The 23927-nt window shown below is 38.8% G+C and overlaps 1 protein-coding gene across 5 annotated transcripts in view; it reads left to right on the top strand.

The window, feature by feature from the left end:
- The window catches only part of LOC311069980 (neurexin-1a-like), a 121031-nt gene that overhangs the window by 80814 nt on the left and 16290 nt on the right, over positions 1-23927 (top strand). For all 5 annotated transcript variants that reach the window (XM_084093613.1, XM_084093612.1, XM_084093611.1 and 2 more), the window contains 4 exons: positions 1154-1344; positions 1608-1781; positions 5246-5365; positions 18815-18996. In XM_084093613.1, coding sequence (XP_083949739.1) covers positions 1154-1344; positions 1608-1781; positions 5246-5365; positions 18815-18996 — 667 coding nt within the window. The remainder of the gene's footprint in view (positions 1-1153; positions 1345-1607; positions 1782-5245; positions 5366-18814; positions 18997-23927) is intronic.

Here is a 23927-nt window from a genome sequence, read left to right as displayed (position 1 = left end):
GGTACTGACGATGTAGCCGTGTCACGCACCTGGTCAGACTTTTCCTTTGGGTCGGCCTCCAGGGCGGTGGTTGTCTCAGTCCTCTTTACTGGCTTGTGCATCACGGCAGGGTCTGGTCTCAGTCTGTGGTGGGCTCTGGCATTAGCTCCGTGCAGTGTGTGGGCAGTGGCTGGCTGGGCTCTGGGTCCGGAGTGGGGCAGATGGAGATCTGTTATTCACCAGCACCCACTGCACAAATGTGACGAAATCCCCCTGTGGACCACTCGCTCTGTGAGGCACACCTGAGGTGAACGGTCCACAGTCCGCATAGTGGGTTAGCCATGCCAAATCTAAAAAGTCCCTTGTGTGGTCCTCCAGTGAATGGTCCTTTTGCTCGAGGCAGAGCAGCTAAAATAGTCTATTCTTGGTGCGATATTCTGTCATGTATGAGTGGCTGTAATGAAAGCACGATGATGAATAAGCATGTAGGAAAGCACTGGAGAAGTCACAGAAACACAAACACAACCATAAACGATATCGGAAAACTTAACAATTGAAACTGGGGGTTTAAATACAAGGGTGAGTAATAAATGTAAAACAGAACATGTGTGTGAATTAAATTAACAACTATGGAGACTAACTAGGAACACAGGCAAACAGAAACAGGGAGAACCAAATTAAACACACTGAAAACTAAACAAAACAATAAAATTTGCAGATTCCTTGTTGCATCCGAAATTGGTTGATTATATGCATTTTACTTTCTAAAGGTGTAATAATTATTACTTATTACCAAAACACAATTACTCATGAGACCATATAATGCCTTATAAGGTGTATTACAAATGTAAAAGCTTAGCTCAAATAATTTAATCCTGAAAGAATTTGACAAAAAATATTTAAGTTCTTATTGAGATGTCTGACTTTTCATTGCAGACAACTTGAGGGATTATTTAGATTACTTCTGTTACTCTCGACTCAAGCAAACATGTCAGTTTAGGATCTTTATCTCAAGAGTAAAACTTTTCTTCAGCAAAATGTCTCCATGTAATTACATCTCTATCTAAGAAAAACAATCGAGATATTACAGAGATCTTGTCTGTGATTTTTCTTTTCCATATTGGTAAACTGTATTCAGCTTGCACCTGATAACGGATCTTAAATCTTTGTTTAGCTACCTGCATTACTGCTCAGATCTGGGAAACGGTGCTCATCTCATCAAAGGAAACTCAAACAAACCTCTCAATGACAACCAGTGGCACAATGTCATTATCTCCAGAGACACAAATAACATGCACACTGTCAAGATCGACACCCAGATCACCACCCAGACCACTGTGGGGGCCAAGAACCTCGACTTAAAAGGTAGATTTCACATTAGTGTTATTGTAACTTGTCAGTTCATACAGCCGCTGTGACGAAGGGTTTTATCGATTAAAAATATTTTTTAGATCCACAAATTAATTTTATACAATAATAAATGCATAATATATTATGTTCCTGTGTGAACTGATTTCATTTTAAAGTTTAGAGAGAGAGAGAGAGGATGAGAGGGATGTTAACAATATATGATATTTAACTATATCATTATGAACTTTATGCTCTTTCTTTTTTGGCTCTCCTTGCAGGTGATCTTTATATTGGTGGTGTTCCCGAGAAGATGTACAAAGATTTACCCAAGTTAGTTCACGCAAAGGAAGGATTTCAAGGCTGTTTGGCATCTGTGGATCTGAACGGCCGTTTGCCAGACCTGATGTCAGAAGCGCTGGCCTGTGTTGGACAGATTGAGAGAGGATGTGAAGGTGACAACATCTTTTTTCTTTCTGTGTAATATGCGGAATAATGCAATAATTATTGATGCTACAAGATCTGATCACCCTCTCAGGAGTTTATTTTGCAACCATGGCCTGCTGACTCTATATAAGTGAGATGACATGTATAGGTACCCCCACAGGGGACCTTCAAAATGTAACCTTCAAAAGGTATGGTGGCCCAGTACTGTAGTGCACAACACAACGCAATTCAAAAAGCAAACATAAGTTCACAACATAACAGAAACAAGCCACCACACAACGAAAACAAGCCACAGCATGACAAAATCAAGCCACAACACAACAGAAATGCTCCTGACTAGGGATCTCTCGGAGCTCTGTAAAGTTATTTTTCCTTGCCACTGTTCTATAAAGTTGTCAGTCTTACAAAGATATCAATACCACAAGTTTTAACAGTATGTAACTATTGTATATCGACATGAAATATTAATTCAAAATCACATACGTGCATTATAGCTGCATATTTATACCAGAGAATGCTTTGTCGCGCTACCACGGTGCAGAATGCCTAAGGGAACGTCTGCCAATTCCATCAAGTGGTTCAAATGTATAATTTGTATTAATTAAAGTGACTTTTAATATATCAGACATGTTCAAATTCCAAATCTTTTAGTAGGTTCCTATTGGTAAGACTGACTTACCACAGGTGACATTTTGCCAATACCTCCCTTCATGTTTGTGCAGTACACCCCCCTAAAATATCTGTATATCTGTAAAAAGAAAAAGAAAAAAAAGCCTATAGACTAAACAAGTAATACTCGTGCATGACGTAACGGTTTTCACAGATTTCACCCGTTTTCAAAAATTTGTGTTTTCAGGCCACCAAAATTAATTAATGGCCAAAACGCATAAAAAGTATTCCATTTTTAGTTGAAAACGGTGTTGTGTAAACAGCCCCTTGGTTTACTCAGCTTACCTCAGTAAGCATTCTACACTCTCACTATTATTGATGTTGTCACAAGATTTGTTGTATCTGTTATGCTATAGATGTTCATTGTGTCTCATGCAAATGCAGAAGTTTTCAGTGTCTGCCGGAAACACTCCTAAATGAATGGAAGGATTTCTGCTGAGTTGCTGCATGAAATCTACTTTACATACACAGTGTTATACCACAAACAACATTCATATTTCATTCTGTTTTCATTACATTCCTATTTTACATAAATGACACATTGACCTTTTTCTTGGCAGCTGCTTCGTCCTTGTTCGAAAGTCCTTGTACTGTATCTGGGTGTTTCACAATTCATTATTGATGAATTCTCATTTCCTTTCCTCACGTCCTTGCTACTCTCTCTTAAGATTCAAGGGCAACATGTAAGGAAAGGAAACAAGGTGGAGGAAGAAGTTGCGCACAAGGGAGCCATATGCCCGTATGTTGTTAAATATGAATTAAGATATTCATGTGAAATTTCATTAGGGTATTGAGAAGCACTCCATGCATAAGGGCACAAGTGTGTTTTTTATTGGTCCATCTGGAATCAAGGAACCAAGAGCGCTTTTGAGTATGAAATACTCAGACTTATGCCATTTTTAAAGGTCAACTTAAGACACATATTTTTTTAAACTTGCATTTTCCTGTTGATGTGTTTCTTGTTGCTTTTAACAATTGTTTATTATGTGTACAGCACTTTGAGAAGCTGCTTTTAAAGGCGCTTTATAAAATAAAGGTTATTATTATTATTATTATTATTATTATTATTATTATTATTATTAAATAATAACTGGCTTTGCCAAATTTTACCAGATTTTTACCTGGTTTGCCAGAAGTTAGTACCATCGAATCTTCATAGTTTTGCTTGAGACAGCTGCACCGTTAAATGACTGGATGGGAACTTTCTGCCCCAAACATCCTCTTTGCCAAAGGTTGCCATTCCAGTATTCCAGGATAGATGTGACCAAAACCTGGGAAAAACCATTCACAAGTCCCAATTACGGGATTCAATGTGTTTTTGGTGATGGATGAGGCAAATCAGACAAATCAGATAGCTATCCGATCAGTCACATGAAGTGACCAGGTGTAAACAGGCTCTGAGTATAAATGGGAGGCTGGCTGGTATATAGTAAGTTGGAGGGATGGCCCTAGCCAGCAGCCAATCAGAGCTTCAAGAGCACTTATTAAAGTCCCCCTGTGGTGTAAATCCAGCTTTTAATGTTGTTTATGTGTCTATGTGGTGTTTTTAATATGCTTTAAGACAAACCATGTGTAAATTCATAAGTCGAGACCATTGCTGAGTATTTCCTCCTTAAAACTGCAGTGAACCAAAGACAGTCTCAAAAACACGCTTTGAAATCGCTGGTGTTTCTGACGTCACAAACTACCTTGTAACCAATCAGATCAACGTGTGATCGTCAACGAGTGGATCTCTGAGCTGAGTGAGTGAGTGGAGGCGGGGCTCATTTGCATATTCATAGAACCGCGTATACTAAATGAGGCAAGGGTGTCGAGTTACATTCAAGATATTTTAAGCCATGAAGACATTTGCGCCTGTTCTTAAAGGGAATGTGAGATGTCGCTCTGATTGGTTTATTTCACGTTACGCCCAAACCACACCTATGAGTAATGAAGCTGCTTCAGACCAACCCATTTTAGATTTGCGTCGGGCGCAAGAGTCATTTATCCCGCCGGTATAATAGCAATAGCGAGATCCGCCCACAAAGTTACTTGTGTTTCGCATTGGATACTTGCGTTTCAGATCGTTAAAATAGGGCCCCTAGTCTTTAACTGCTATGTACTTACATGAAATGATAATACTTGTTAAGTACAACTTACTTATTGTGGAGGATACGGATATGGTTAGGACAGGTTTGGTTGGTTTATGGGTGGGTTAAGAGGTCAACAGTGTATTTATAGATGTAATTACAGAGATTAATTTGCACATGCAGGTGTTTTTAAATGTAAGTACAATGTAAAAACACAATAAGTGCAGCATATCAAAGGATTAATTTACATGTTAGTACACTCAGTTAAAGACACTCAGTATAAAGTGGGACCAAGTTTGGTTTTATTGTACAGTAGTTAATGCGTTAATAACAAAGCATCATGTAATAACGTAATTTTAAAAGTATAACTGTCAGGGATATCTGGACCCGTTCATTATTAGTTTCACTTTCATGGACTTTTAGTTTGTATTCATCAGTCACATGTGTTTCTTTGTCTTTGTTTCCCGCCACTCATCTGTTGCCATGGATACCAGTAATCTCAGCGGCTCATCATTCAGTTCGTCACCACTGTGTATTTCAGTTCTTGTTCACGCTTCAGTTGTCAGTTGTTTTTTTGTGTTAGTGTGCGCTGTTTCGCCTGCTGCCTTCTAGTTTAATAAAATCTTGTTTATGTTTTGTAATCCTGTCATCCGTCTTCATCTGGTGACAATTACATGATTAATGTAATAAAATGTGTGTTTTTTGGTGCCTGATCTCTGATGGTGTTCCTGTAGGGCCCAGCACGACCTGTCAGGAGGATTCCTGTGGTAACCAGGGTGTTTGTCTCCAGCAGTGGGAGGGCTTCACCTGCGACTGCAGCATGACCACTTACGGAGGACCTTTGTGTAATGATGGTAAGTGAGAATGTTTTGCATCATATTTTTAAAAGTACAACAGATGCCTGCTCGATATGTGGTGTTGTAACACTGAAATCATATCCAGGGTAATTATGATGAGGGAACCACACCCATATATTTGTGTAGTTGACTGTGGACTATCATATGGATGCTTTGACATGTTCAGTGTAGACAGCTGCAAACTGGTGTGACGTGTCATGTCAAATATAGCGGCTGGTGTAGACAAAGTGTTCTGTGCTGCAAATCACCATTTGGTTTTCACTGCTGGACACTAGCGAGAGCAAAGTTTAAAACTTTTGCAATTACTACAGTAATTCAGTGTGGTATGACAAATTAATTTGATGAAATTAATGATTGAACGGATATTAAAAATAGCGTAGCATTAAATTAATTTTAGATAAAAAGAAATCTGCTTGCACAGTTATAAAAAAGTATCATAATTATGTTTAAAATAGTTCATGACATATCATCTATTTACAATTTAAGAACTCATTTGTAGAGATTCAACCTGTAAAAATGATTTACTTTTTGAGAGTATTCCACATGGAACATTTCACAGTACAAAAACATAAAACACAGTGAAATCACAAAACAAAACTCAGCCAAATGTGCTGTTTCTGAAAAAGAAGAAGAAAAAGTTATTTCTGCTATATTTCAGACACGCTATTAACTAGAATACCAAATATTGTTTGTAAGTGATTGTTTAGAGTTTAGTGTATTTTCTATTTCTATTTTCTATTTTCTAAAAATGGTTATATTTAATGCAGTAAACTCACTGTACTTCAGGACAGAAGGATTTTCTGCTGGTCTCAATGTGATAAAGCACTGCTGTATTGTCTGTCACCACTTGAGGGCACTCACATGAAGCACAAACAACACTTTCTGAATCACACCATCTCAAAAACCTGACAGCATGTCTTTCTGCAGCCTTCATGTCAGAATTGCACAAAGGGTTCATATACTCACTGGGGCTTGAAAGTCAGTTTTGAGTTGAGGAAATTAATTTAATCGTCTTAAATGTTGATTTCAGCTTGTAGCCCGAAATGAAAATGTGAAATGAGCATCAACTCTGTGGAAATGCAGCTAATCAGCGGTAGATCTAGATCACTTTCAGTAGTTTTGAACTGTACTGAAGGATGTGTGTTCAGAAAAGAGAGAATTATGTTCATCATATTTCTTCTCATTCAGGAAGGGTGAGAGTTCTTCATAAGAACTTTTCACATTAGAAATAGTTAACCTGGGTGTTTCTAAAACCCAGGGTAAAAATAATCCTAGGTTATCCTTGCTTCATGTTGCACATTGATCATAATTTCCCTTACCCGGGGTTATAAGCAGTGTTTAAAATCAAGATAAACCGGGGCTAAGCACAAGAACCAATAAGGTTCATTCTCCTGTTACGCAGCACGTTTGAGTTTCAGCAAGAACCAATGAGGTTCATTCTTGTGTTATGCAGCACGTTTGAGTTTCAGCAAGAACCAATGAGGTTCATTCTCGTGTTACGCAGCACGTTTGAGTTTCAGCAAGAACCAATGAGGTTCATTCTCGTGTTACGCAGCACGTTTGAGCTTCAGCAAGAACCAATGAGGTTCATTCTTGTGTTACGCAGCACGTTTGAGCTTCAGCAAGAACCAATGAGGTTCATTCTTGTGTTACGCAGCACGTTTGAGCTTCAGCAAGAACCAATGAGGTTCATTCTCGTGTTACGCAGCACGTTTGAGCTTCAGCAAGAACCAATGAGGTTCATTCTCGTGTTACGCAGCACATTTGAGCTTCATCAAGAACCAATGAGGTTCATTCTCGTGTTACGCAGCACGTTTGAGCTTCAGCAAGAACCAATGAGGTTCATTCTCGTGTTACGCAGCACGTTTGAGCTTCATCAAGAACCAATGAGGTTCATTCTTGTGTTACGCAGCACATTTGAGCTTCATCAAGAACCAATGAGGTTCATTCTCGTGTTACGCAGCACGTTTGAGCTTCAGCAAGAACCAATGAGGTTCATTCTTGTGTTACGCAGCACGTTTGAGCTTCAGCAAGAACCAATGAGGTTCATTCTCGTGTTACGCAGCACGTTTGAGCTTCAGCAAGAACCAATGAGGTTCATTCTCGTGTTACGCAGCACGTTTGAGCTTCATCAAGAACCAATGAGGTTCATTCTCGTGTTACGCAGCACGTTTGAGCTTCAGCAAGAACCAATGAGGTTCATTCTTGTGTTACGCAGCACGTTTGAGCTTCAGCAAGAACCAATGAGGTTCATTCTCGTGTTACGCAGCACGTTTGAGCTTCATCAAGAACCAATGAGGTTCATTCTTGTGTTACGCAGCACGTTTGAGCTTCAGCAAGAACCAATGAGGTTCATTCTCGTGTTACGCAGCACGTTTGAGCTTCAGCAAGAACCAATGAGGTTCATTCTTGTGTTACGCAGCACGTTTGAGCTTCAGCAAGAACCAATGAGCTTAATTCCCGTGTTATGCAGGACGTTTGAGCTTCTGTTTATCTTCACTGATCAATGTTTATATATGAATAAAAGCCTAAATTTAATTGTTTCATCATATAAAGCATTCGTGTCTCTAAAGAAAATTTGTACTTAACCACTCAATTCATACAGATTCGTTTTATGATATCTTTATGAACTTTTTGAAGCGTCAAAGTGATATTTGTGTTCCGAAGATGGACAAAAGTCTTACTGGTTTGGAACGACATGAGGGTATGAGATCTGAGATATGAGAACGACATGAGGGTATGAGATAAATGATGACAGTTTTTTCATTTTTGGTTGAACTATCCCTTTAAAAAAAAAAAAAACATACATACATACATAATAACTGCAACTGTGAGCTTTGCTTTCATCAGCACCAGTCACATCTGCACAGGGACACATGCTTGCACACAGATACACATTTATCAGCTCTTTTCTCTGTGTGCTTCTTTTCTGTGGTGGCTGAAAGAGCAACTTCCTCCCAAAGGACGACGGTCGAGGGCCAAGTCCTCCTGCACAGACGGCTCTTTATGTGCAGTGCAGATGCAGGGTGCTCTTCTGCTACTGACGTCATCTGGTGTTGGGCAGCAGATGGAGCATCTGGAGATATAAATGACATATGGCAGTCAACTTTCAAGTTGGTGCGAGTAAGAAGTGCCTCCACAGAATATCCTTGCTTTACTTCCAGGAAGACAGAGGGATGAATCCAGACTTGGAAAGATAAAATAACCTTTAGATATTGCAGATATTTATGGTTTCAATCAAAACAAAGCACACATCCCAATTTCTCCATCTGTGCACTGTGTTTCTCTGCAATGCTCTCTGACTTGAGTTGTTGTGTGTTGCTGAACATTTGCAGTGCTCTCGCGCCCTGATTTCACTGCTAGAGCTCCCCCTCCCTCTCTTTTCTTCTCTTCCTCCTTCTTTTTTTCCCCCGACTGCTCTCTCTCTCTCTCTCTCTCTCTCTCTCTCGCTCGCTCCGGAGCTGCTCTGTGGATGTCTTGTGGCTGGAAACGCAGCTTGCGCAGGTGTGTGGGGAGATCTCTCTCTCTCACACACACACTCTCTCCATGGAGAACAGTTAACATTGTCCTCAGGAAAGAGTGTAAATGAAGCTCTCACCATCTGTTGGAGGCTCTCAGCCAGCTGTGGATGGATTTCTGGGGATTTCTCCTCCTGAAGACAACATTCAGACGAAAAACAGCAGAAATTCTGATTTCCGAAAATGCCTTCGAATTCAGAAATTGCCTGATGCCTTGCGTGTGTTGATATCTGCCAGTTTTCCCCAGGATTTTAAGTCATTTTCGTGATATCTGGCTACATGGAATAACTAGTGTCTGGAATTTGCTTATTCTGATCTTATGGTCCATGGTTGAAAACACTCTTTCTTGCTTTATCGAAAGTTGGATTTTATATTAAACGGATTTAAGATTAAACCACGAGGACAAAGAGACAAGGATTGGGTGATTGGGTGCTTCTTCTTTAAGAAGGTGTGTGTAAGTGAGGAGTATGGGCAGGCAGGTGCGCTGAAGAGCCCGTGTGTCTTTGCATTCTCTCGTTCGGGGAAGATGTTGGGTGGCTGGAGGCTGGTGTACTGGCAGCCCTTCTCAGAAACCCTTATCCGGGGTCTGGCGTGCGCTACCTGCCTCACCCTGTACCTCACAGCTCTCTCACTGGGCATCGCAGCGACATCAGACACACTCACCAGGACACATCACACACACATCAGCCATGGAGGCAAGAACCAGCCTCTCACTATTAACAGATCGCCTGGGTCTCTACGGGCAGGACATGGTGGGTAGCAGTAAAGCATTATAAAGCACAAACACACAATGCAGTGCGCTGAAGCTCAAATCCATTGGAAGGGCATTTGCAGTGCTATATTTGTTTCAGCATCATTCAGCATCTCCCACCCTTGATCTCATTGAGATTAGCCTCATCTCTCAGTATCTGCATCAGCACATTTCTCTCTGGATCGGATTATAGCATATTTATAGAGTCTCACAGGCTTAGATGAAAATCAGTCATAGGAGTATTTGAGCTGTGTTTTGATGTTTTGACTTCTCTTACAGTGCAAGCAAAAAGAACTTAGACTGTTGCATTAAATAGCAAAATATTAAACTTAGTGGCCTCATGAACACATGATGCTAGAGCTTTTCTCAAAATTAAATTCTGAGCTATGTTTGCTGGTGTCAAAGGGATTTTTAGCCAAGGTATGACATTCCCTATAGTTTGCCACATTAATTATGGACATATTATACATATAGAGGATGAAGGCAGTTCAGTTTGTGCTGTGCCATTAGATTTGAGATGTCTGCTGGGAAGATATTTTCATGCATTATAACTCCAATTTATGATTTGATTGTGACAGTCAGAATGCGCGTGTGTAAATTTGCCCATTTACACAGACTGATACTCGCACACATCTCTGTTGTATACCTGGGAGTCAGGGGGATTAGACATGCTGTAAGCTGATTGGACAGAAGTGTTTTTACAGTCCTGCTGAAATGGCAAAACAACCAATTGAGTCACTCCACTGGAGTCTGTTTTACATAATGGTTTTTATACTGAGCTAATCATATTTTCTATCCTCTAACCCGTCCGTCCCCTAAACATAAACATCTTAGAAACCTCGTGGCTTCTTTTTGATTTTCAATAAATCAATACAATCCAGAGCAATTTTTGTACAGTATCTCATTTGTGGGATTCTTTCATGAAGTGATCACTAAGAATAATAAACTCTGCTGTTAATGCACTGAAACCATACTGCTTTTTGTAAGAACATAAAAATCTGTATGTTGTGTCATTACACGTACAAAGCAAATACTATTTCTGGTTGTGCTGATTTGGCTCAGCAGAGCAACACTCATTCATAAAACAGTTCCCATCATAGACCCTTTCAAGGACCAAAACAATAACAAAAGTGCACTGTGCACGTCTGGTCTTGAAGCACTTCCGATTGTTATATCCCAGAACAGTCAACACTAATTAAGTAATGCATACTACAACAGAACTAATAAATAAATGATGAAGTGTCACAACTTTCCTCCAAGGACATGTTTACCTGAAGTGATTTTTCCACACGAGTACCATTATCTTGTAGACACTGAGTGCACACTTTCTGCTACAGTAGTGCTTTGCTGCACATTTCTGTGTTCGGTTTCTCGTACCCTCATTAGTGTGTATTGTGTATTGGCAGTATTGTGATTAAACTTTGCCTGATGTAAACACAATACTTGAATGAAATCGACGTGATAACGCTCATTATCATAATCACCGTAAAATATGTGACGAACGCCAACTTTAATCACACATGTAAAGAGTTTAATGGCGTTTGTTCCACTCTGGCGTGTGTGTTTGTGACGAACACGGATGACGTTTTCATGCGCTGGTTCGTAAACGTAGCGGTAAAGAAGAAATCAGATTTATGGGCTGCTGAAGAAACTGAGTTCATGTTGGCAATGTTGCGCAACATAAATATAATGCAGTTTATTGATGGTTTAAAACATCAGAATGAAGACACTTTTAGGCTTGTCAACTAAAAATACTCCCACAGAAATGTGTTTTACACTTGATTAAAACAGTGTCCAGTAACACACTTACTGTATGTGAGTTCATCTGTGCTGTGCATATGTAAATAATGGCAATAAAAACAACCACATATCATAGAGAATAATCAGAATAATGAAAACTGCATGTAGACGGGAGTGAGGAGGTTTGATTGTGTAACTGGGAATAATCACTACATTGGTAAACAAGTAAAACCAGTCACTGTGACAGATGTATAAAACAACTGGCGCTGAGATGTGCAGATTAAAATGATCAGGTACACTGTTTAAAATAAACTTTCTGCTTTCACTGCGTTCTAATGTTTGGATCCTTCAGAAGGATATGTTAAAACACGCTAGAAAGGTTTACAAGCTAATAAATCCTCTGTAAGACAGCCTTATCCATTAGCAAATAGAAAAGAAAAAAAGGTCAGCAATGTCACTGCTCTTTTTTCTGCTGATGCACAATCCGGCTCCTTGAGCAGTGCAGCGGTGCATGAGCAAGCCAGGCTCTAATCCACACTAATAGGATTGTGTAGATTCACCCACCCCCAGTCTCCTCGACACATGTCTGCAAGCCTTCGCAACTGCTGGAAAACACTGATAAAATATACAAATGTCAAAAACACCCCCAAAACTGAGCAATATTTATGACTTTAGCAGTATAAATGCCAACTAAATCTCTCCTAAATCTACATATTTCTTCTGATGTTGTGTGTGATGTGTTTATTTCTGGCCCACAAAGTCTGGTTACTGACAAATCTGTTTTGCTCAAGAGAGATTGATTAGTGTGAATCATGCCTCTCTCACATCAACTTTCACAGGACCTTAGAAGATGCATTTTAGAGATGCATTAAGCTGGTAAAGGCATTGCGAATTTGTCAAGAGGAGTGGTCGAAAATTCACCCTCTACTAAGTCTTATAAGAAGCTAAATTAAACGTGGTGTTGCTGCTAAAGGAGTTACAAGTCACTAAATTCAAAGGTTCACTTACTTTTCCAGCCTGCACTGCATTGAATAAGTGTTCAATGTCTTTAGTTAAAGATTATTGTACAGTGGTTCTCATTTTTTTGTTGTTGATTTTATTCAGTGATTGTGATTGTGATTGTTGGCTTCAGAAGACTTGACAATATTTCCGAGACACACCCTATAATTGTGGCTCAGATGAAGAACAGATTTCATTTTATAAGTATTTCATTTTATAAGGTTCACAAACCTTTTCTTGCAACAGTAGTTCACACTGTCATTCATTAGGTTGGGTCAAGCTGTTGAATCCTGGATCAACACTGATGTCTGAATGGAGACTGAATGACAAATTAATAATAATTTTTGCAGCTAGGTTTCAATGGATGATCTTGTTTTTCAAATCTGGCTCTGAAGGGTTAAACAAGTTAATCAGGGTCTGATTAACTAGAAGATTACAGGTAGACCTATATGAGTTTGATCAGGGTTTGAGTTAAACTCTTCAGAGTCAGATGTGAAGCATTCTGCGTGGACGAGGGAAGAAGTTTGCATTCTGATTCTGTTAGAGTATGTCTACATACTAGTACATTAAACTCAATTCATTCAATTTAAATTTAAATAAAATAATTAAAAGAAAAAAAAATGTTTTCCTTGATATGATGCCATTACAGGGCTTAACATTAACTCTTTTGCTCACCAGCCACTGTGGCTAGTGGATTTCCAAAGTTACTAGTTTACAATTTACAATTTTGACATCGATACCATTGGGAAAAACTGCCATAAAGATATTTTTAATATTATCTCATAATTTATCACTTTAAGACCTGATGCATGGATCCATTATATTGTTTATATAGCCAATACACTTGTCTTTATGTGCCGCACTTTGGGTATGACCACAAAATCTGCGGGAATGAGAAAATTATGCTCAATACGCACAATCCCACATGGAAATTCAAGCCCTGTAACAGCAACAATATTCATCTGGAGCGAGTGAAATGAGTGAGTAAAGGGAGTGAGTAAAGGGAGTGAGTAAAGGGAGTGAGTAAAGGGTTTGTGTGTAACTCGCTGTCGGGGAGATTAGAGAGAGAGAAAGAGCAGCTTGTATTGTGTATCCTGGAAGAGTTTCAGATATGTATCGAGAAAAATCTATATTTTTGACAACACCAGATTGCACTTAGTTTATTATTTCAGATGCCCTTTTAAATTGAAAAATGTATATTATATGTACATTATATTAAGTGGCTTGTAGGAGTAACTGCGTTTACACGCCACTGCTGAAATACACACACTTTTGGCGGGTGTTAATGTCAAACCCTGGATGCCAAGATTGACCTACTGTTTGTTTTCATGTGCTTTATATAAAATCACTGGATTTGCCAAATTTTCCCAGGTTAGTGGCATCAAATCTTATAAAGAGATTCAGAGTTTTGTCCGAGGTGATTAGTCGCAGGTGGATATCCATGGTCATCTATGGGCTATGTAGACATCCATGGGCGCTCCTAAACGACACACTGCTTGCGTTATGTGATGTCAGTATTATAGTCTCTTCCTGTCTAACTGGTCAATTCTAGGACCGAATAAGCTTCAGCGTGGGACAGTTTCTTCTACTAGACTATACAGTGTCAAAGGTAATTTACTCTCAACACAATCTCCTGCCAATTCATAACTATTTTACATTTTGGTGAATAGGAGGCTACCCAGACAGCAACATAGTGTCGGCCCAGATCCGGGCCACATCTGGTACATGTGAATTCAAAGCGACACTATGTTGCTGTCTGGGTAATTTGTATGAATTCACACAATCTCAGTCTGCTACAACACCAGTGATGGGTATGTTTAGGGGTGGACCTTAATGCTTTTTTCTAATAATTGTTCATTTTTGTACGATTCACATCATATTATCACCTCGTAACAGTTGCGTTTTCCCGATCCTTCTGAGCAGGGCATGTTCATGGTGTCATGGTGAGTTTCTTCTTTAAAAGTGACTGAGAAGTGATGCGAGAGATTACTCTGAGGGCTTGATTCTGGTTTAAAGGCCTTTAAGCCAGTTGCCCAGAAGGCAGAAGCACAAAAAGAGAATCAAAAAGCAGAGCTCTGAGAAAAGAGAAAAGCTTTACTATAATCTTCTTTTATTCAGTCCTCAAACACATGACCAGATCAGTCCGACCAAACACCTAACTATAGCTGCACTCACTGCAGACCCACATGAAAGGAAGCGAGGGTTTTAACAAAGAATCAAATTAATTTACCTTCAATCCTACAAAAATAAATCAAACAATGTGGAGAAATCTGTTATCTTTTGATTTATGTTGTGCATTCTTCTGTTAATAATAGCAGGATTGATTCTTTCCACCCAGTTGTCTTGAAATTCAGGGCCTTGCCTTCTTTTTTTCCTCTTGACTTCCTCCGAGTGATTATTCCCTCCTCTCTCTGTGCTCGTCTGGAGGAACTGGAACGACTGTTGAATAACACAGTTGTCAACTTTGAGGAAAAGAGAGAAAAGAACAAATGAAAGAAGCCACAATGTTTTGATTTGCATTAATAAATGCTTATTAGACAAAATACAGAGTGAAAGAGTTTTTGTTTTTGTTTGACGGGTTAACCCTAGAAGGAAGTAGGACATACTGAGTATGACAAATTGACCCGACAGGATGTGAATTTTGGATTATTTTCTCAATTAAAATGCCCCTATGATGCTGTTTTAAAGACTCCTAATGTTGTTTCGGAGTCTCCTACAGGCATCCTTATACACATCCAAGGTCAAAAACACTTTAATCAGCTAATTTACATTTACATTTAATCATTTAGCAGACGCTTTTATCCAAAGCGACTTACAAATGAGGAGAACAATAGAAGCAATCAGTGCTGTAACAAGTCTCAGTCTAGCACAGTACACGTAGTAAGGTTTTTTTCTATCTGAAAAAAAAAAAACATTAGAATAATATAGAATAGAAAAGGTAAGTGCTAGTATTAATTGGTCAATTAATAAGACATTTTTTGAAAATGTCTAAAGACTGCTCGAATTGAGATCATTCCTCCAGCTGGGAACAGTCCAGGAAAAGGTCTGTGAGAGTGATTTCGTGCCTCTTTGGGACAGCATCACGAGGCGCCGTTCACTTGCAGAACGCAAGCTTCTGGAGGGCGCATAAGTCTGAACTAGCGAGTTTAGGTATATTAGTGCAGAGCCAGTGGTTGTCTTGTAGGCAAACATCAGTGCCTTGAATTTGATGTGAGCGGCTTTTGGCAGCCAGTGCAAACTGATGGAGAGAGGAGTGACGTGTGCTTTCTTCAGCTTGAAGACCACCCTCGCTGCTGCATTCTGGATCAGTTGCAAAGGCTTGATAGTATATGCCGGAAAGGCCGCTAAGAGAGCATTACAATAGTCCAGTCTGGAGAGAACAAGAGCTTGGACCAGGAGTTGTGTAGCTCTGATAGAAAGGGTCTGATTTTCCTAATGTTGTATAAGGCAAATCTGCAGGACCGGGCCATTGTAGTAATATGCAGGGTTCTAAATTAACACCCGCCAACCCGCCAAATGCGGGTTAAAATTCATTTTGGCGGGTGTTAATAAAAACTTACTAGCCAGTTTGGCCGGTGATGTATGAGGCATGATACATATAAGGCTCTGTTCCGCTCTGTTCTCGGTCATTTATCCCCCTGGCAGTACTTCCTACATTTCCCATGAACACTGTGCCGTAATGCTACGTGATGACGTTTCATACGCCCATTGGTTTCGCGCAGTTTGCAGTGAAACCAGCGCGAGAAACCATGGAAACGAACGGACACAGAAAACACAAGAAATAAGACGAACGGAGTTGGTAGTAAAGTAGGTTAATATTAAACGAAATGCGGCGGTGGTTGGGACAGACTTCTGGGGGCGAGAAGAGGAACGAGGCAGGGGATGAGGAGGGTATCGACAGAGAAACTAAGAAAAGAACATTTAATGCCAAATGGCTGACGGGTCGTGAATCCCATACAGAAAAAAAAATATTGAAATATATTTTAAAGTGTCAAAAATATATGTGGCATATATTCCAAATACATTGAAATATATTTGCATTGTTGTTCGCTTATATTTATCATTTTGAAATATATTCTGAAATATAACTAAAATATATTTATTGGGCCAATTTCGAATATTTGCATATATTCCAAAAATATATTTCAAATATATTGTGAAAACATATTTCAAATATATTTCTTTTGTGTATGGGATGGCTAGTGTTTGATCACAATAATATCGTCATGTATTTTCATGTACGCAAAAGAAAAAAACAAAACAATTTCGTAGTAGGCCTAGGATCTAATAATTTTAAAGTAAGTAAGGACCATGAGAGTTCCCGAAGTCATCAGGAGAGCCTAAGGATTAAAACTGCCAAGACAGATCGTTGCCTTTCTGTGTATATTTTGTTGTATTGTACTTTGTGTTTTTCATGCCAGCAATTCTAATAAAATAATTAAATACATTCAGTGGCACTTATAATTTCTCTTATTTTCACCGGAAAAAAATGTGGCTAGTGGATATTCAGATTGGCTGGTGATCAAAAAAGTTAATTTAGAACCCTGGTAATATGGTCTGTGAAGATTAACTGATCAATTACAACTCCAAGATAGCTGTCGTGGAAGGAGTTATGGATGACGAACTTAGTTGAATGGAGAAGTTGTGGTGTACTGTTGGGTTGGCCGGGATCACAAGCAGTTCTGTCTTAGCAAGGTTGAGTTGAAGGTGGTTGTCCTTCATCTAGCAAGAAATGTCTGTCAGAGAGGCTGCAATGCTAACAGGTACCGTTGGATCAACCGAGTTGAAATGAGAAGTACTGTAGAGTTGTGTATCATCAGCATAGCAGTGATAGGAAAAGCCATGTTTCCTAATGAAAGATCCTAGTGATGTCATGTAGATGGAGAAGAGAAGTGGTCCAAGCACTGAGCCCTGAGGCACTCCAGTAGCAAGACACCCTGAAGGACCTACCTGAGAGGTAAGACCTGAACCACTGGAGTGCAGTTCCTGAGATGCCCATCTTCTTTAGGATTGACTGGAGGGTCTGGTGGTTGACTGTGTCAAAAGCAGCAGAAAGATCCAGCAGGATGAGTACTGAGGATTTGGAAGCTGTCTCAGTCTCAGTCTCGCTTTTGAAGCCAGATTGGTTGTTGTTGTCCAACTCATAATCTCCACTGCAGCATCAGCTCTTTTCTCTCAGTGTCTGAAGTAGTTAGATCAAGGATTCAGTCTCTCTGTCACGGTTGATGAATTCATTGACTCTTCCTTGCGTGTTGTGTGTGTGTGTATGAGTGTGTGGGCGTGGTCGCTGATTATTCTCCGGGAGAATCAGCGACAGGTGATCCTCATTCCCAGTGGCTACTTATACTCACCGTGTGCGCTTTGTGTTTGTCAGATCGTTGTTTGTGGATGTTCCCCGTTCAGTTCCTGTTCTTCCTGTTCTCCTCGTGTCTCCAGCCTGAGTTCTGTTGGGATTGTTCGTCGATGCAGTTTGTCTTCACGTCGTGTCTTTACCGGGATTTCACCTCACTCATCTGACCGTGCCACTCTGAGTTGCCCATGCAAGCCTGCGTTACCGACGCACCCTGAGCTCTCCCTGAGGATCGTTAGATTCATCTGCATTGACTGTGTCTGTTCCCGTTTTCTTCCTACACGTTCTGAGTCTGGTTTACTTGTCAAATAAATACCAGTTTTACTTGCTATTGTCTCCTCGATTACTTGCCGTCACACTCTCTAAACTCCGCCTCTCTGAGAGCTGCTCTGCTCTGATTGGTCAAATGACTCAGTCTGCTGTGATTGGTCTGAAACCAAACACTCATTATCATATTTGAATCTCAGCTCTTGATACAGAACAGTACTCGAACAATACTCGAACAGTAACGATGGCGTGGGTTTTACCGTATCAGTCTCATCAAAGTGGATTTGCTTTGGCAGCAGAAAACAGCGTCTTCTCGACATGAACAACACGAACCAAACTCTTCCAGTCTCAGATAAACTACAGTGTTTGAGGGTGGAGCAAAGAGACACAGTTCAGCCAATGAGGACTATAGGCTGGCATTATGGAAATTAGTTACAAACCTACATAGGTTAATGTAGGAAGTAAAACTGCAGTAGAGATGTGACGTCAGAACCCAGAAGTGTAATTCGCCGCTGGTTCCTTTTCCTATGGGGTTTGATAATGGGGCTTTTCAATTTATAAGTAAAATAACGCCTGCGGTAATCATAGCTTGACGATACTTTGACGTTTTTTTCTATCTATCTATCTATCTATCTATCTATCTATCTATCTATCTATCTATCTATCTATCTATCTATCTATCTATCTATCCATCTATCCATCTATCTACCTATTCTACGGAGAGAGCCTGAAACTTTGTATAGTTACATGATACTGTTTTGTAATCGCTGGTGGATTTAACCTAATCTCTCTGTGTGATTGCACATCTGTGTCTCCTGCAGCTGGCACCACGTATATATTTGGGAGAGATGGAGGTCTGATCACATACACATGGCCACCGAATGAGCGTCCGAGCACTCGAGCAGACCGGCTGGCCATGGGCTTCAGCACCCAGCTGAGAGAAGCAATACTGGTGCGAGTCGACAGCTCCTCTGGGTTAGGGGACTATCTCAAACTACACATCGTAAGTACACCGTTTATCTTAGAATTTTCTATGGAAAATTAAAAAAGTATATTCCAATATTGCCTTTAAAATTATTTATAGATCCATTTATTAATGTGCACATGGTCATTTACACAAGAAAGCAAGGCATATACAAGCACTGCCATCTACTAACGATCACTCTGTTCTGTTAACACTATCTCTGATTTCAAATCCATGCTCAAAACTCACCTATTTTCTGAATGTTATAATTCTTAATTTAGTTTTTTTTCTTTTCTTTTTTTTCTCAAAGTTATATCTGTTTGTATTCTGCTGGTTGCTGCCCCATCTACCAATTCTCACTTACTGTACTTGCACTCTCAATTGCCTACTGTTGTTCTGTCTGCTGTCTTTGTCAACTGCCTTTATTGTTGTTTGTTTATTGTAAAGTGTCCTTGAGCTCTGGAAAGGCGCTATATAAATAAAACTTATTATTATTATTATTATTATTATTACTGGTCTACAGATCTACACAAAAGTTTGAAACAACAGAGGCAGGAGTTTTTACTCTTTCATGCATATGGTGTCTGAATTCACTCGTTCAGTGTTCACCATGCACCCAATGATACATTCAGTGTTACTGTTGCAGTGTCAGCTCAACTATGGCCCGTGGGTGAATATGAGTTTCCAGAGTTTCTCCTCTGCTATGTGTCCGATGGCAGCAGAAGTATATACTCATCACTTGAAGTAAATACTCATCACTTGATCACTTGAAGTATATACTCATCACACACAAGCAGAACATCTGAAAAGATGCATTAAATAACACACTTTTTAGACACAATGCAACAGACTGGACACAGCAGCACAAATGCAGACCAAGGAGATTAAACATATACAACAACACATTTGACTTTCCTTACACTGCAAGAAAAGTGACAAAACAGAGACAAAAGAAGTCAAGCCACCATTATTTAAAGTCCCCCTGTAGTCAATAATTGTATCACTTAAAACTCATCTTTGATCACCAAAATGACACATTTAAACATTTATTTTTTATTTTTTGTGAAAAAAATGCCTTAAAAATATCTTGAATGTAACTCGACACCCTTGCCTCATTTAGTATTCGTGGTTCTATGAATATGCAAATGAGCCCCACCTCCACTCACTCACTCAGCTCAGAGATCCACTGGTTGACGATCACACGTTGATCTGATTGGTTACAAGGTAGTTTGTGACGTCAGAAACACCAGCGATTTCAAAGCGTGTTTTTGAGACTGTCTTTGGTTCACTGCAGTTTTAAGGAGGAAATACTCAGCAATGGTCTCGACTTATGAATTTACACATGGTTTGTCTTAAAGCATATTAAAAACACCACATAGACACATAAACTACATTAAAAGCTGGATTTTCACCACAGGACTTTAAATAGAGCTTTTTACAATACAGATTGTTTTGTTTTGCAGCTTTACAGTGATAATAGGAAAATAATGATCAGTGAGGCAGAGTTCAGTTCTGCAAAAGCAGCAAGATTTCTGCTGCTTATAACATTTACATTTATTTATTTATTTAGCAGATGCTATTATTTACAGCAACTTACAATGTGGAATGCAACAATCGATTCATCTTAAGGAGGCAATAACAAAAGAATTGCTTACAATGGTCCAGAATAGTATATGCTACTTAAAGAAATAGTGATTTTTTTTTATAGCAAGTCAAGTCATTTATTTATATAGTGCTTTATATGATATAGATTGTTTCAGAGTACTTCACATTAACAAACAGGAAAATAACAGTTGTAAAATTCATCACTTATGAAAACAAATTTAATTTCAGCTGTAAAGCAGCTCTACAGAAGACAATAGTGTCATTATTCAACTGAGTTTAGTGTAACAGGAGGCAGTTCAGGGGTCGCTGAGATGAGCTTTCAGCTTTCTCTTGAACATCGGCAGGGATTCGCTGTCCTGATAGGGTTGGGAAGATCATTCCACCAGCAAGGAACAGTGAATGAAATCATTCTTCAAAGTGGTTCCTGAACAATACTTTTTTCGATACCAATTTTATGAACAGATGATGTTATATGAGAGGCTGGAACATGAATGTGAAGAGGGGAAAAAACAAGAAAGCTTAACTGTAAATGCAGCCGACCTGAAGGATAAACACACTTTACAAGATACCTAGTTTAATGCGAGTTAATTCCGTTTAAATTTTCTGGATTCAGTTTTTTTTTTTTTTTTTTTTCTGTTTTAATTTTTCTAAATAGGTAAATAAAATTGTATTAATAAAAAAGCATGTGCAATTAATTGAATTCTTGAAACTTGTTCAATTTAACAGCAATCTATTTACAGATTTTATTTTTTTTTCCAAATTATTGTCTATATTCCATTTTAATGGTTTAATCAAAAACATATCTAATTAATTGAATTCATAAAAACAACTTAATTTATTAATTTGTATACAATAATAGGGCCCTATGAAATGTTTTTATTTTTTATTTTATTTATTTTTTTATTCTGTGTTGTGTATTTTAATTTTTCTTGTAATCAAATGAAGGGTTTTATTTAAATCAAATCTTTTATTCAAATGAAAATTAAACAAGCCCTTTAATTTTTGGGCCAACAAGTGCTACACAACAGAGGTTTACTGTTAAAATTATAACATGGAAGAAAATTTGTTTTAATGATAATTGTATTATTATTATTATTAGTAGTAGTAGTATTACATTAAGATGTACATTATACTGTACAAGAGTAATATATTTTTACTGCAGTTTCTTTAAGTTAAACCATACTTTTATTTTGACGGGTTTACCGTCTTCTGTGATGAGAAGTTTCTCTTGTATGTCTTCACTGTAACTTCTGATCAATTTAATGCATCCTTGCTGAATAAAAGATTCAAGCATCAAATCATCATATTAGAACGATTTCTGAAGGATCATGTGACACTGAAGACTGGAGTAATGATTCTGAGAATTCAGCTTTGATCACAAGAATAAATTACACTTTACTATATATTCACATAGAAAACAGATGATTTACATCCTAATAATATTTCACAATATTACTGTTTTTTTGTATTTTTAATAAAATAAATGCAGCCTTGGTGAGACTTCTTTTAAAAAGATAAACAATCTTTTGAACTGTTTCAAGGGTAGAATGAGGTGATTCTATTTGGATAGTGAAATTGTGCTGTACCGCCACAGTGGCGGGGAAGACGAGAATATCTTTCTTCGCTAGATTGAGTTGCAGGTGATGTTCTTTCACCCATGCTGAGATGTCTGCCAGTCACTCTGAGATCTGTGCAGCTATTTTGGGATTGTGTGGTTGAAATGAAAAGCAAAGCAACTGCATGAGAAACCATGTTCCTGTGTAATGAGTCCCAGTGATGTAGTGAATATGGAGAAAAGGAGGGGTCCTAGAACAGAGCCTTGAGGTACCCCTGTGAGCAGCTGATGTGCTTTAGATATCTTCTCCCTCCAGGTAACCTTGAAATACCTTCCTGTGAGGTAAGATTCAAACCAGCAGAGTTCCAGTGATGCCCAATGATGAGCTTTCTCAATCTGCAGAGCTTTGTTGAGTGGACACTTTTAAATCCTGATTAGTTGTTGTCCAGCCCGGCTGCTCTGTGAAAAGAAAGATGAACGAGTTGTTTTCAACCAGTGTTTTTGCTATGAACTGGAGGAGAGATTCAGGCCTCTAACTTTCCATGATTTAAGTGATTAGAGAAGGTTTTTTTACACAGCTGCTTGAATATGGTGGGGAAAGTGCCTGTGAGGAGAGATGTGTTGATTATGTGTGTGAGTGCCCATAGAAGTGTTGGAGAAATGGCTTGTAGAAGGTGTGAGATGATGGGCTTTTAATGAAGCAAGGCTCGAAATTGCGACCTTCACATATGCTCCCGAAAATTGAATCTATGCGACCTCAGTTTGTTTAGGAGCATTTGTCAAAGTGCAAATAATTCATGTGGTATGACACACATGCACTTTCTACACATGCACTGGTTGACTAATTTCATAAACTGCCGGTTTGTGCTTTAAACACACGATCACAGCAGTACCAAAGAAACGCTTCTTTTCCATAAGCGCCACCTTCTGTCAGAGAGTGAGTTTGCATTTTCATTCAGTCCATCTGTATTTGTTCTGTGCAGTGTGTCTTGTGCAAAATAATTTTACAAAGCTAAAGTCAGACCATTCTTTATTTGCTCTAAGTCTTGAAATTATGCAATCTTATTTAAATCTAAACACCTGCTCAGGCTACAATGGTGTGTAGCATCTTTGTTTGGATCCTGATTAAAATGCAGTGCTTGCCTCTAATTTCAAATGGCTAAAGATGTTTTTTATTATTATTATAAATGTATTTATTTTTAATGCCAGTTTGGCCTGTTATAGAGCAAATAAAAAAATAATAAATTTGCTTAAACAAAGAAAAAAAATCAGCATTTGAAATCTGAATCTGCAATGAAAAATCATGATCGGTGCATCACTACCATATTAATTTCTCTACAAAACATGTGTTGTTTTTAAATAAAATAAATATTTTAATATATATAAATTGTAGTTGTGGTGCTCCTTCATTTTCGGTGTGTTTCTAACTTTTTGAAGTTTTGAGCACCGGTGCTACCAAGTCAAAAAGTTCATTTCTAGCCCTGTGAAGAACATTGATAACCAGGGTTTAGAAGGAGTAGCACACACTGGCCTGGAGGAGAGAGGACACATATTGTCTAGACTGGATGTAAAAGTGGAGCATAAAGAGTTTACGGTTAGAGATAAAATAAATTTGGTGAGGGAGAAAAGAAAGGATGACAGAATAAGAAAGGAGGAAGGGAGAAAGTGAGCGTAAAGGTTTCGTCTGAATTCAGAGTGGTACACAAGAAAGCAGTTGTAAAATAAATGTTGTAAAGAAATGAGCAGAACTAAAACTAAAACTAAAGTAGGAAAGGGGAAAGAGGACAGCAGAAGTCCAGCTCCTCTGGAA

This window comes from Abramis brama, assembly GCF_963993115.1.
Source record: "Abramis brama genome assembly, chromosome: 19".
Taxonomy (NCBI): Eukaryota; Metazoa; Chordata; class Actinopteri; order Cypriniformes; family Leuciscidae; genus Abramis; species Abramis brama.
Note: the sequence above shows the minus strand (reverse complement) of the source record. Positions and strands in the feature narration are given on the sequence as shown.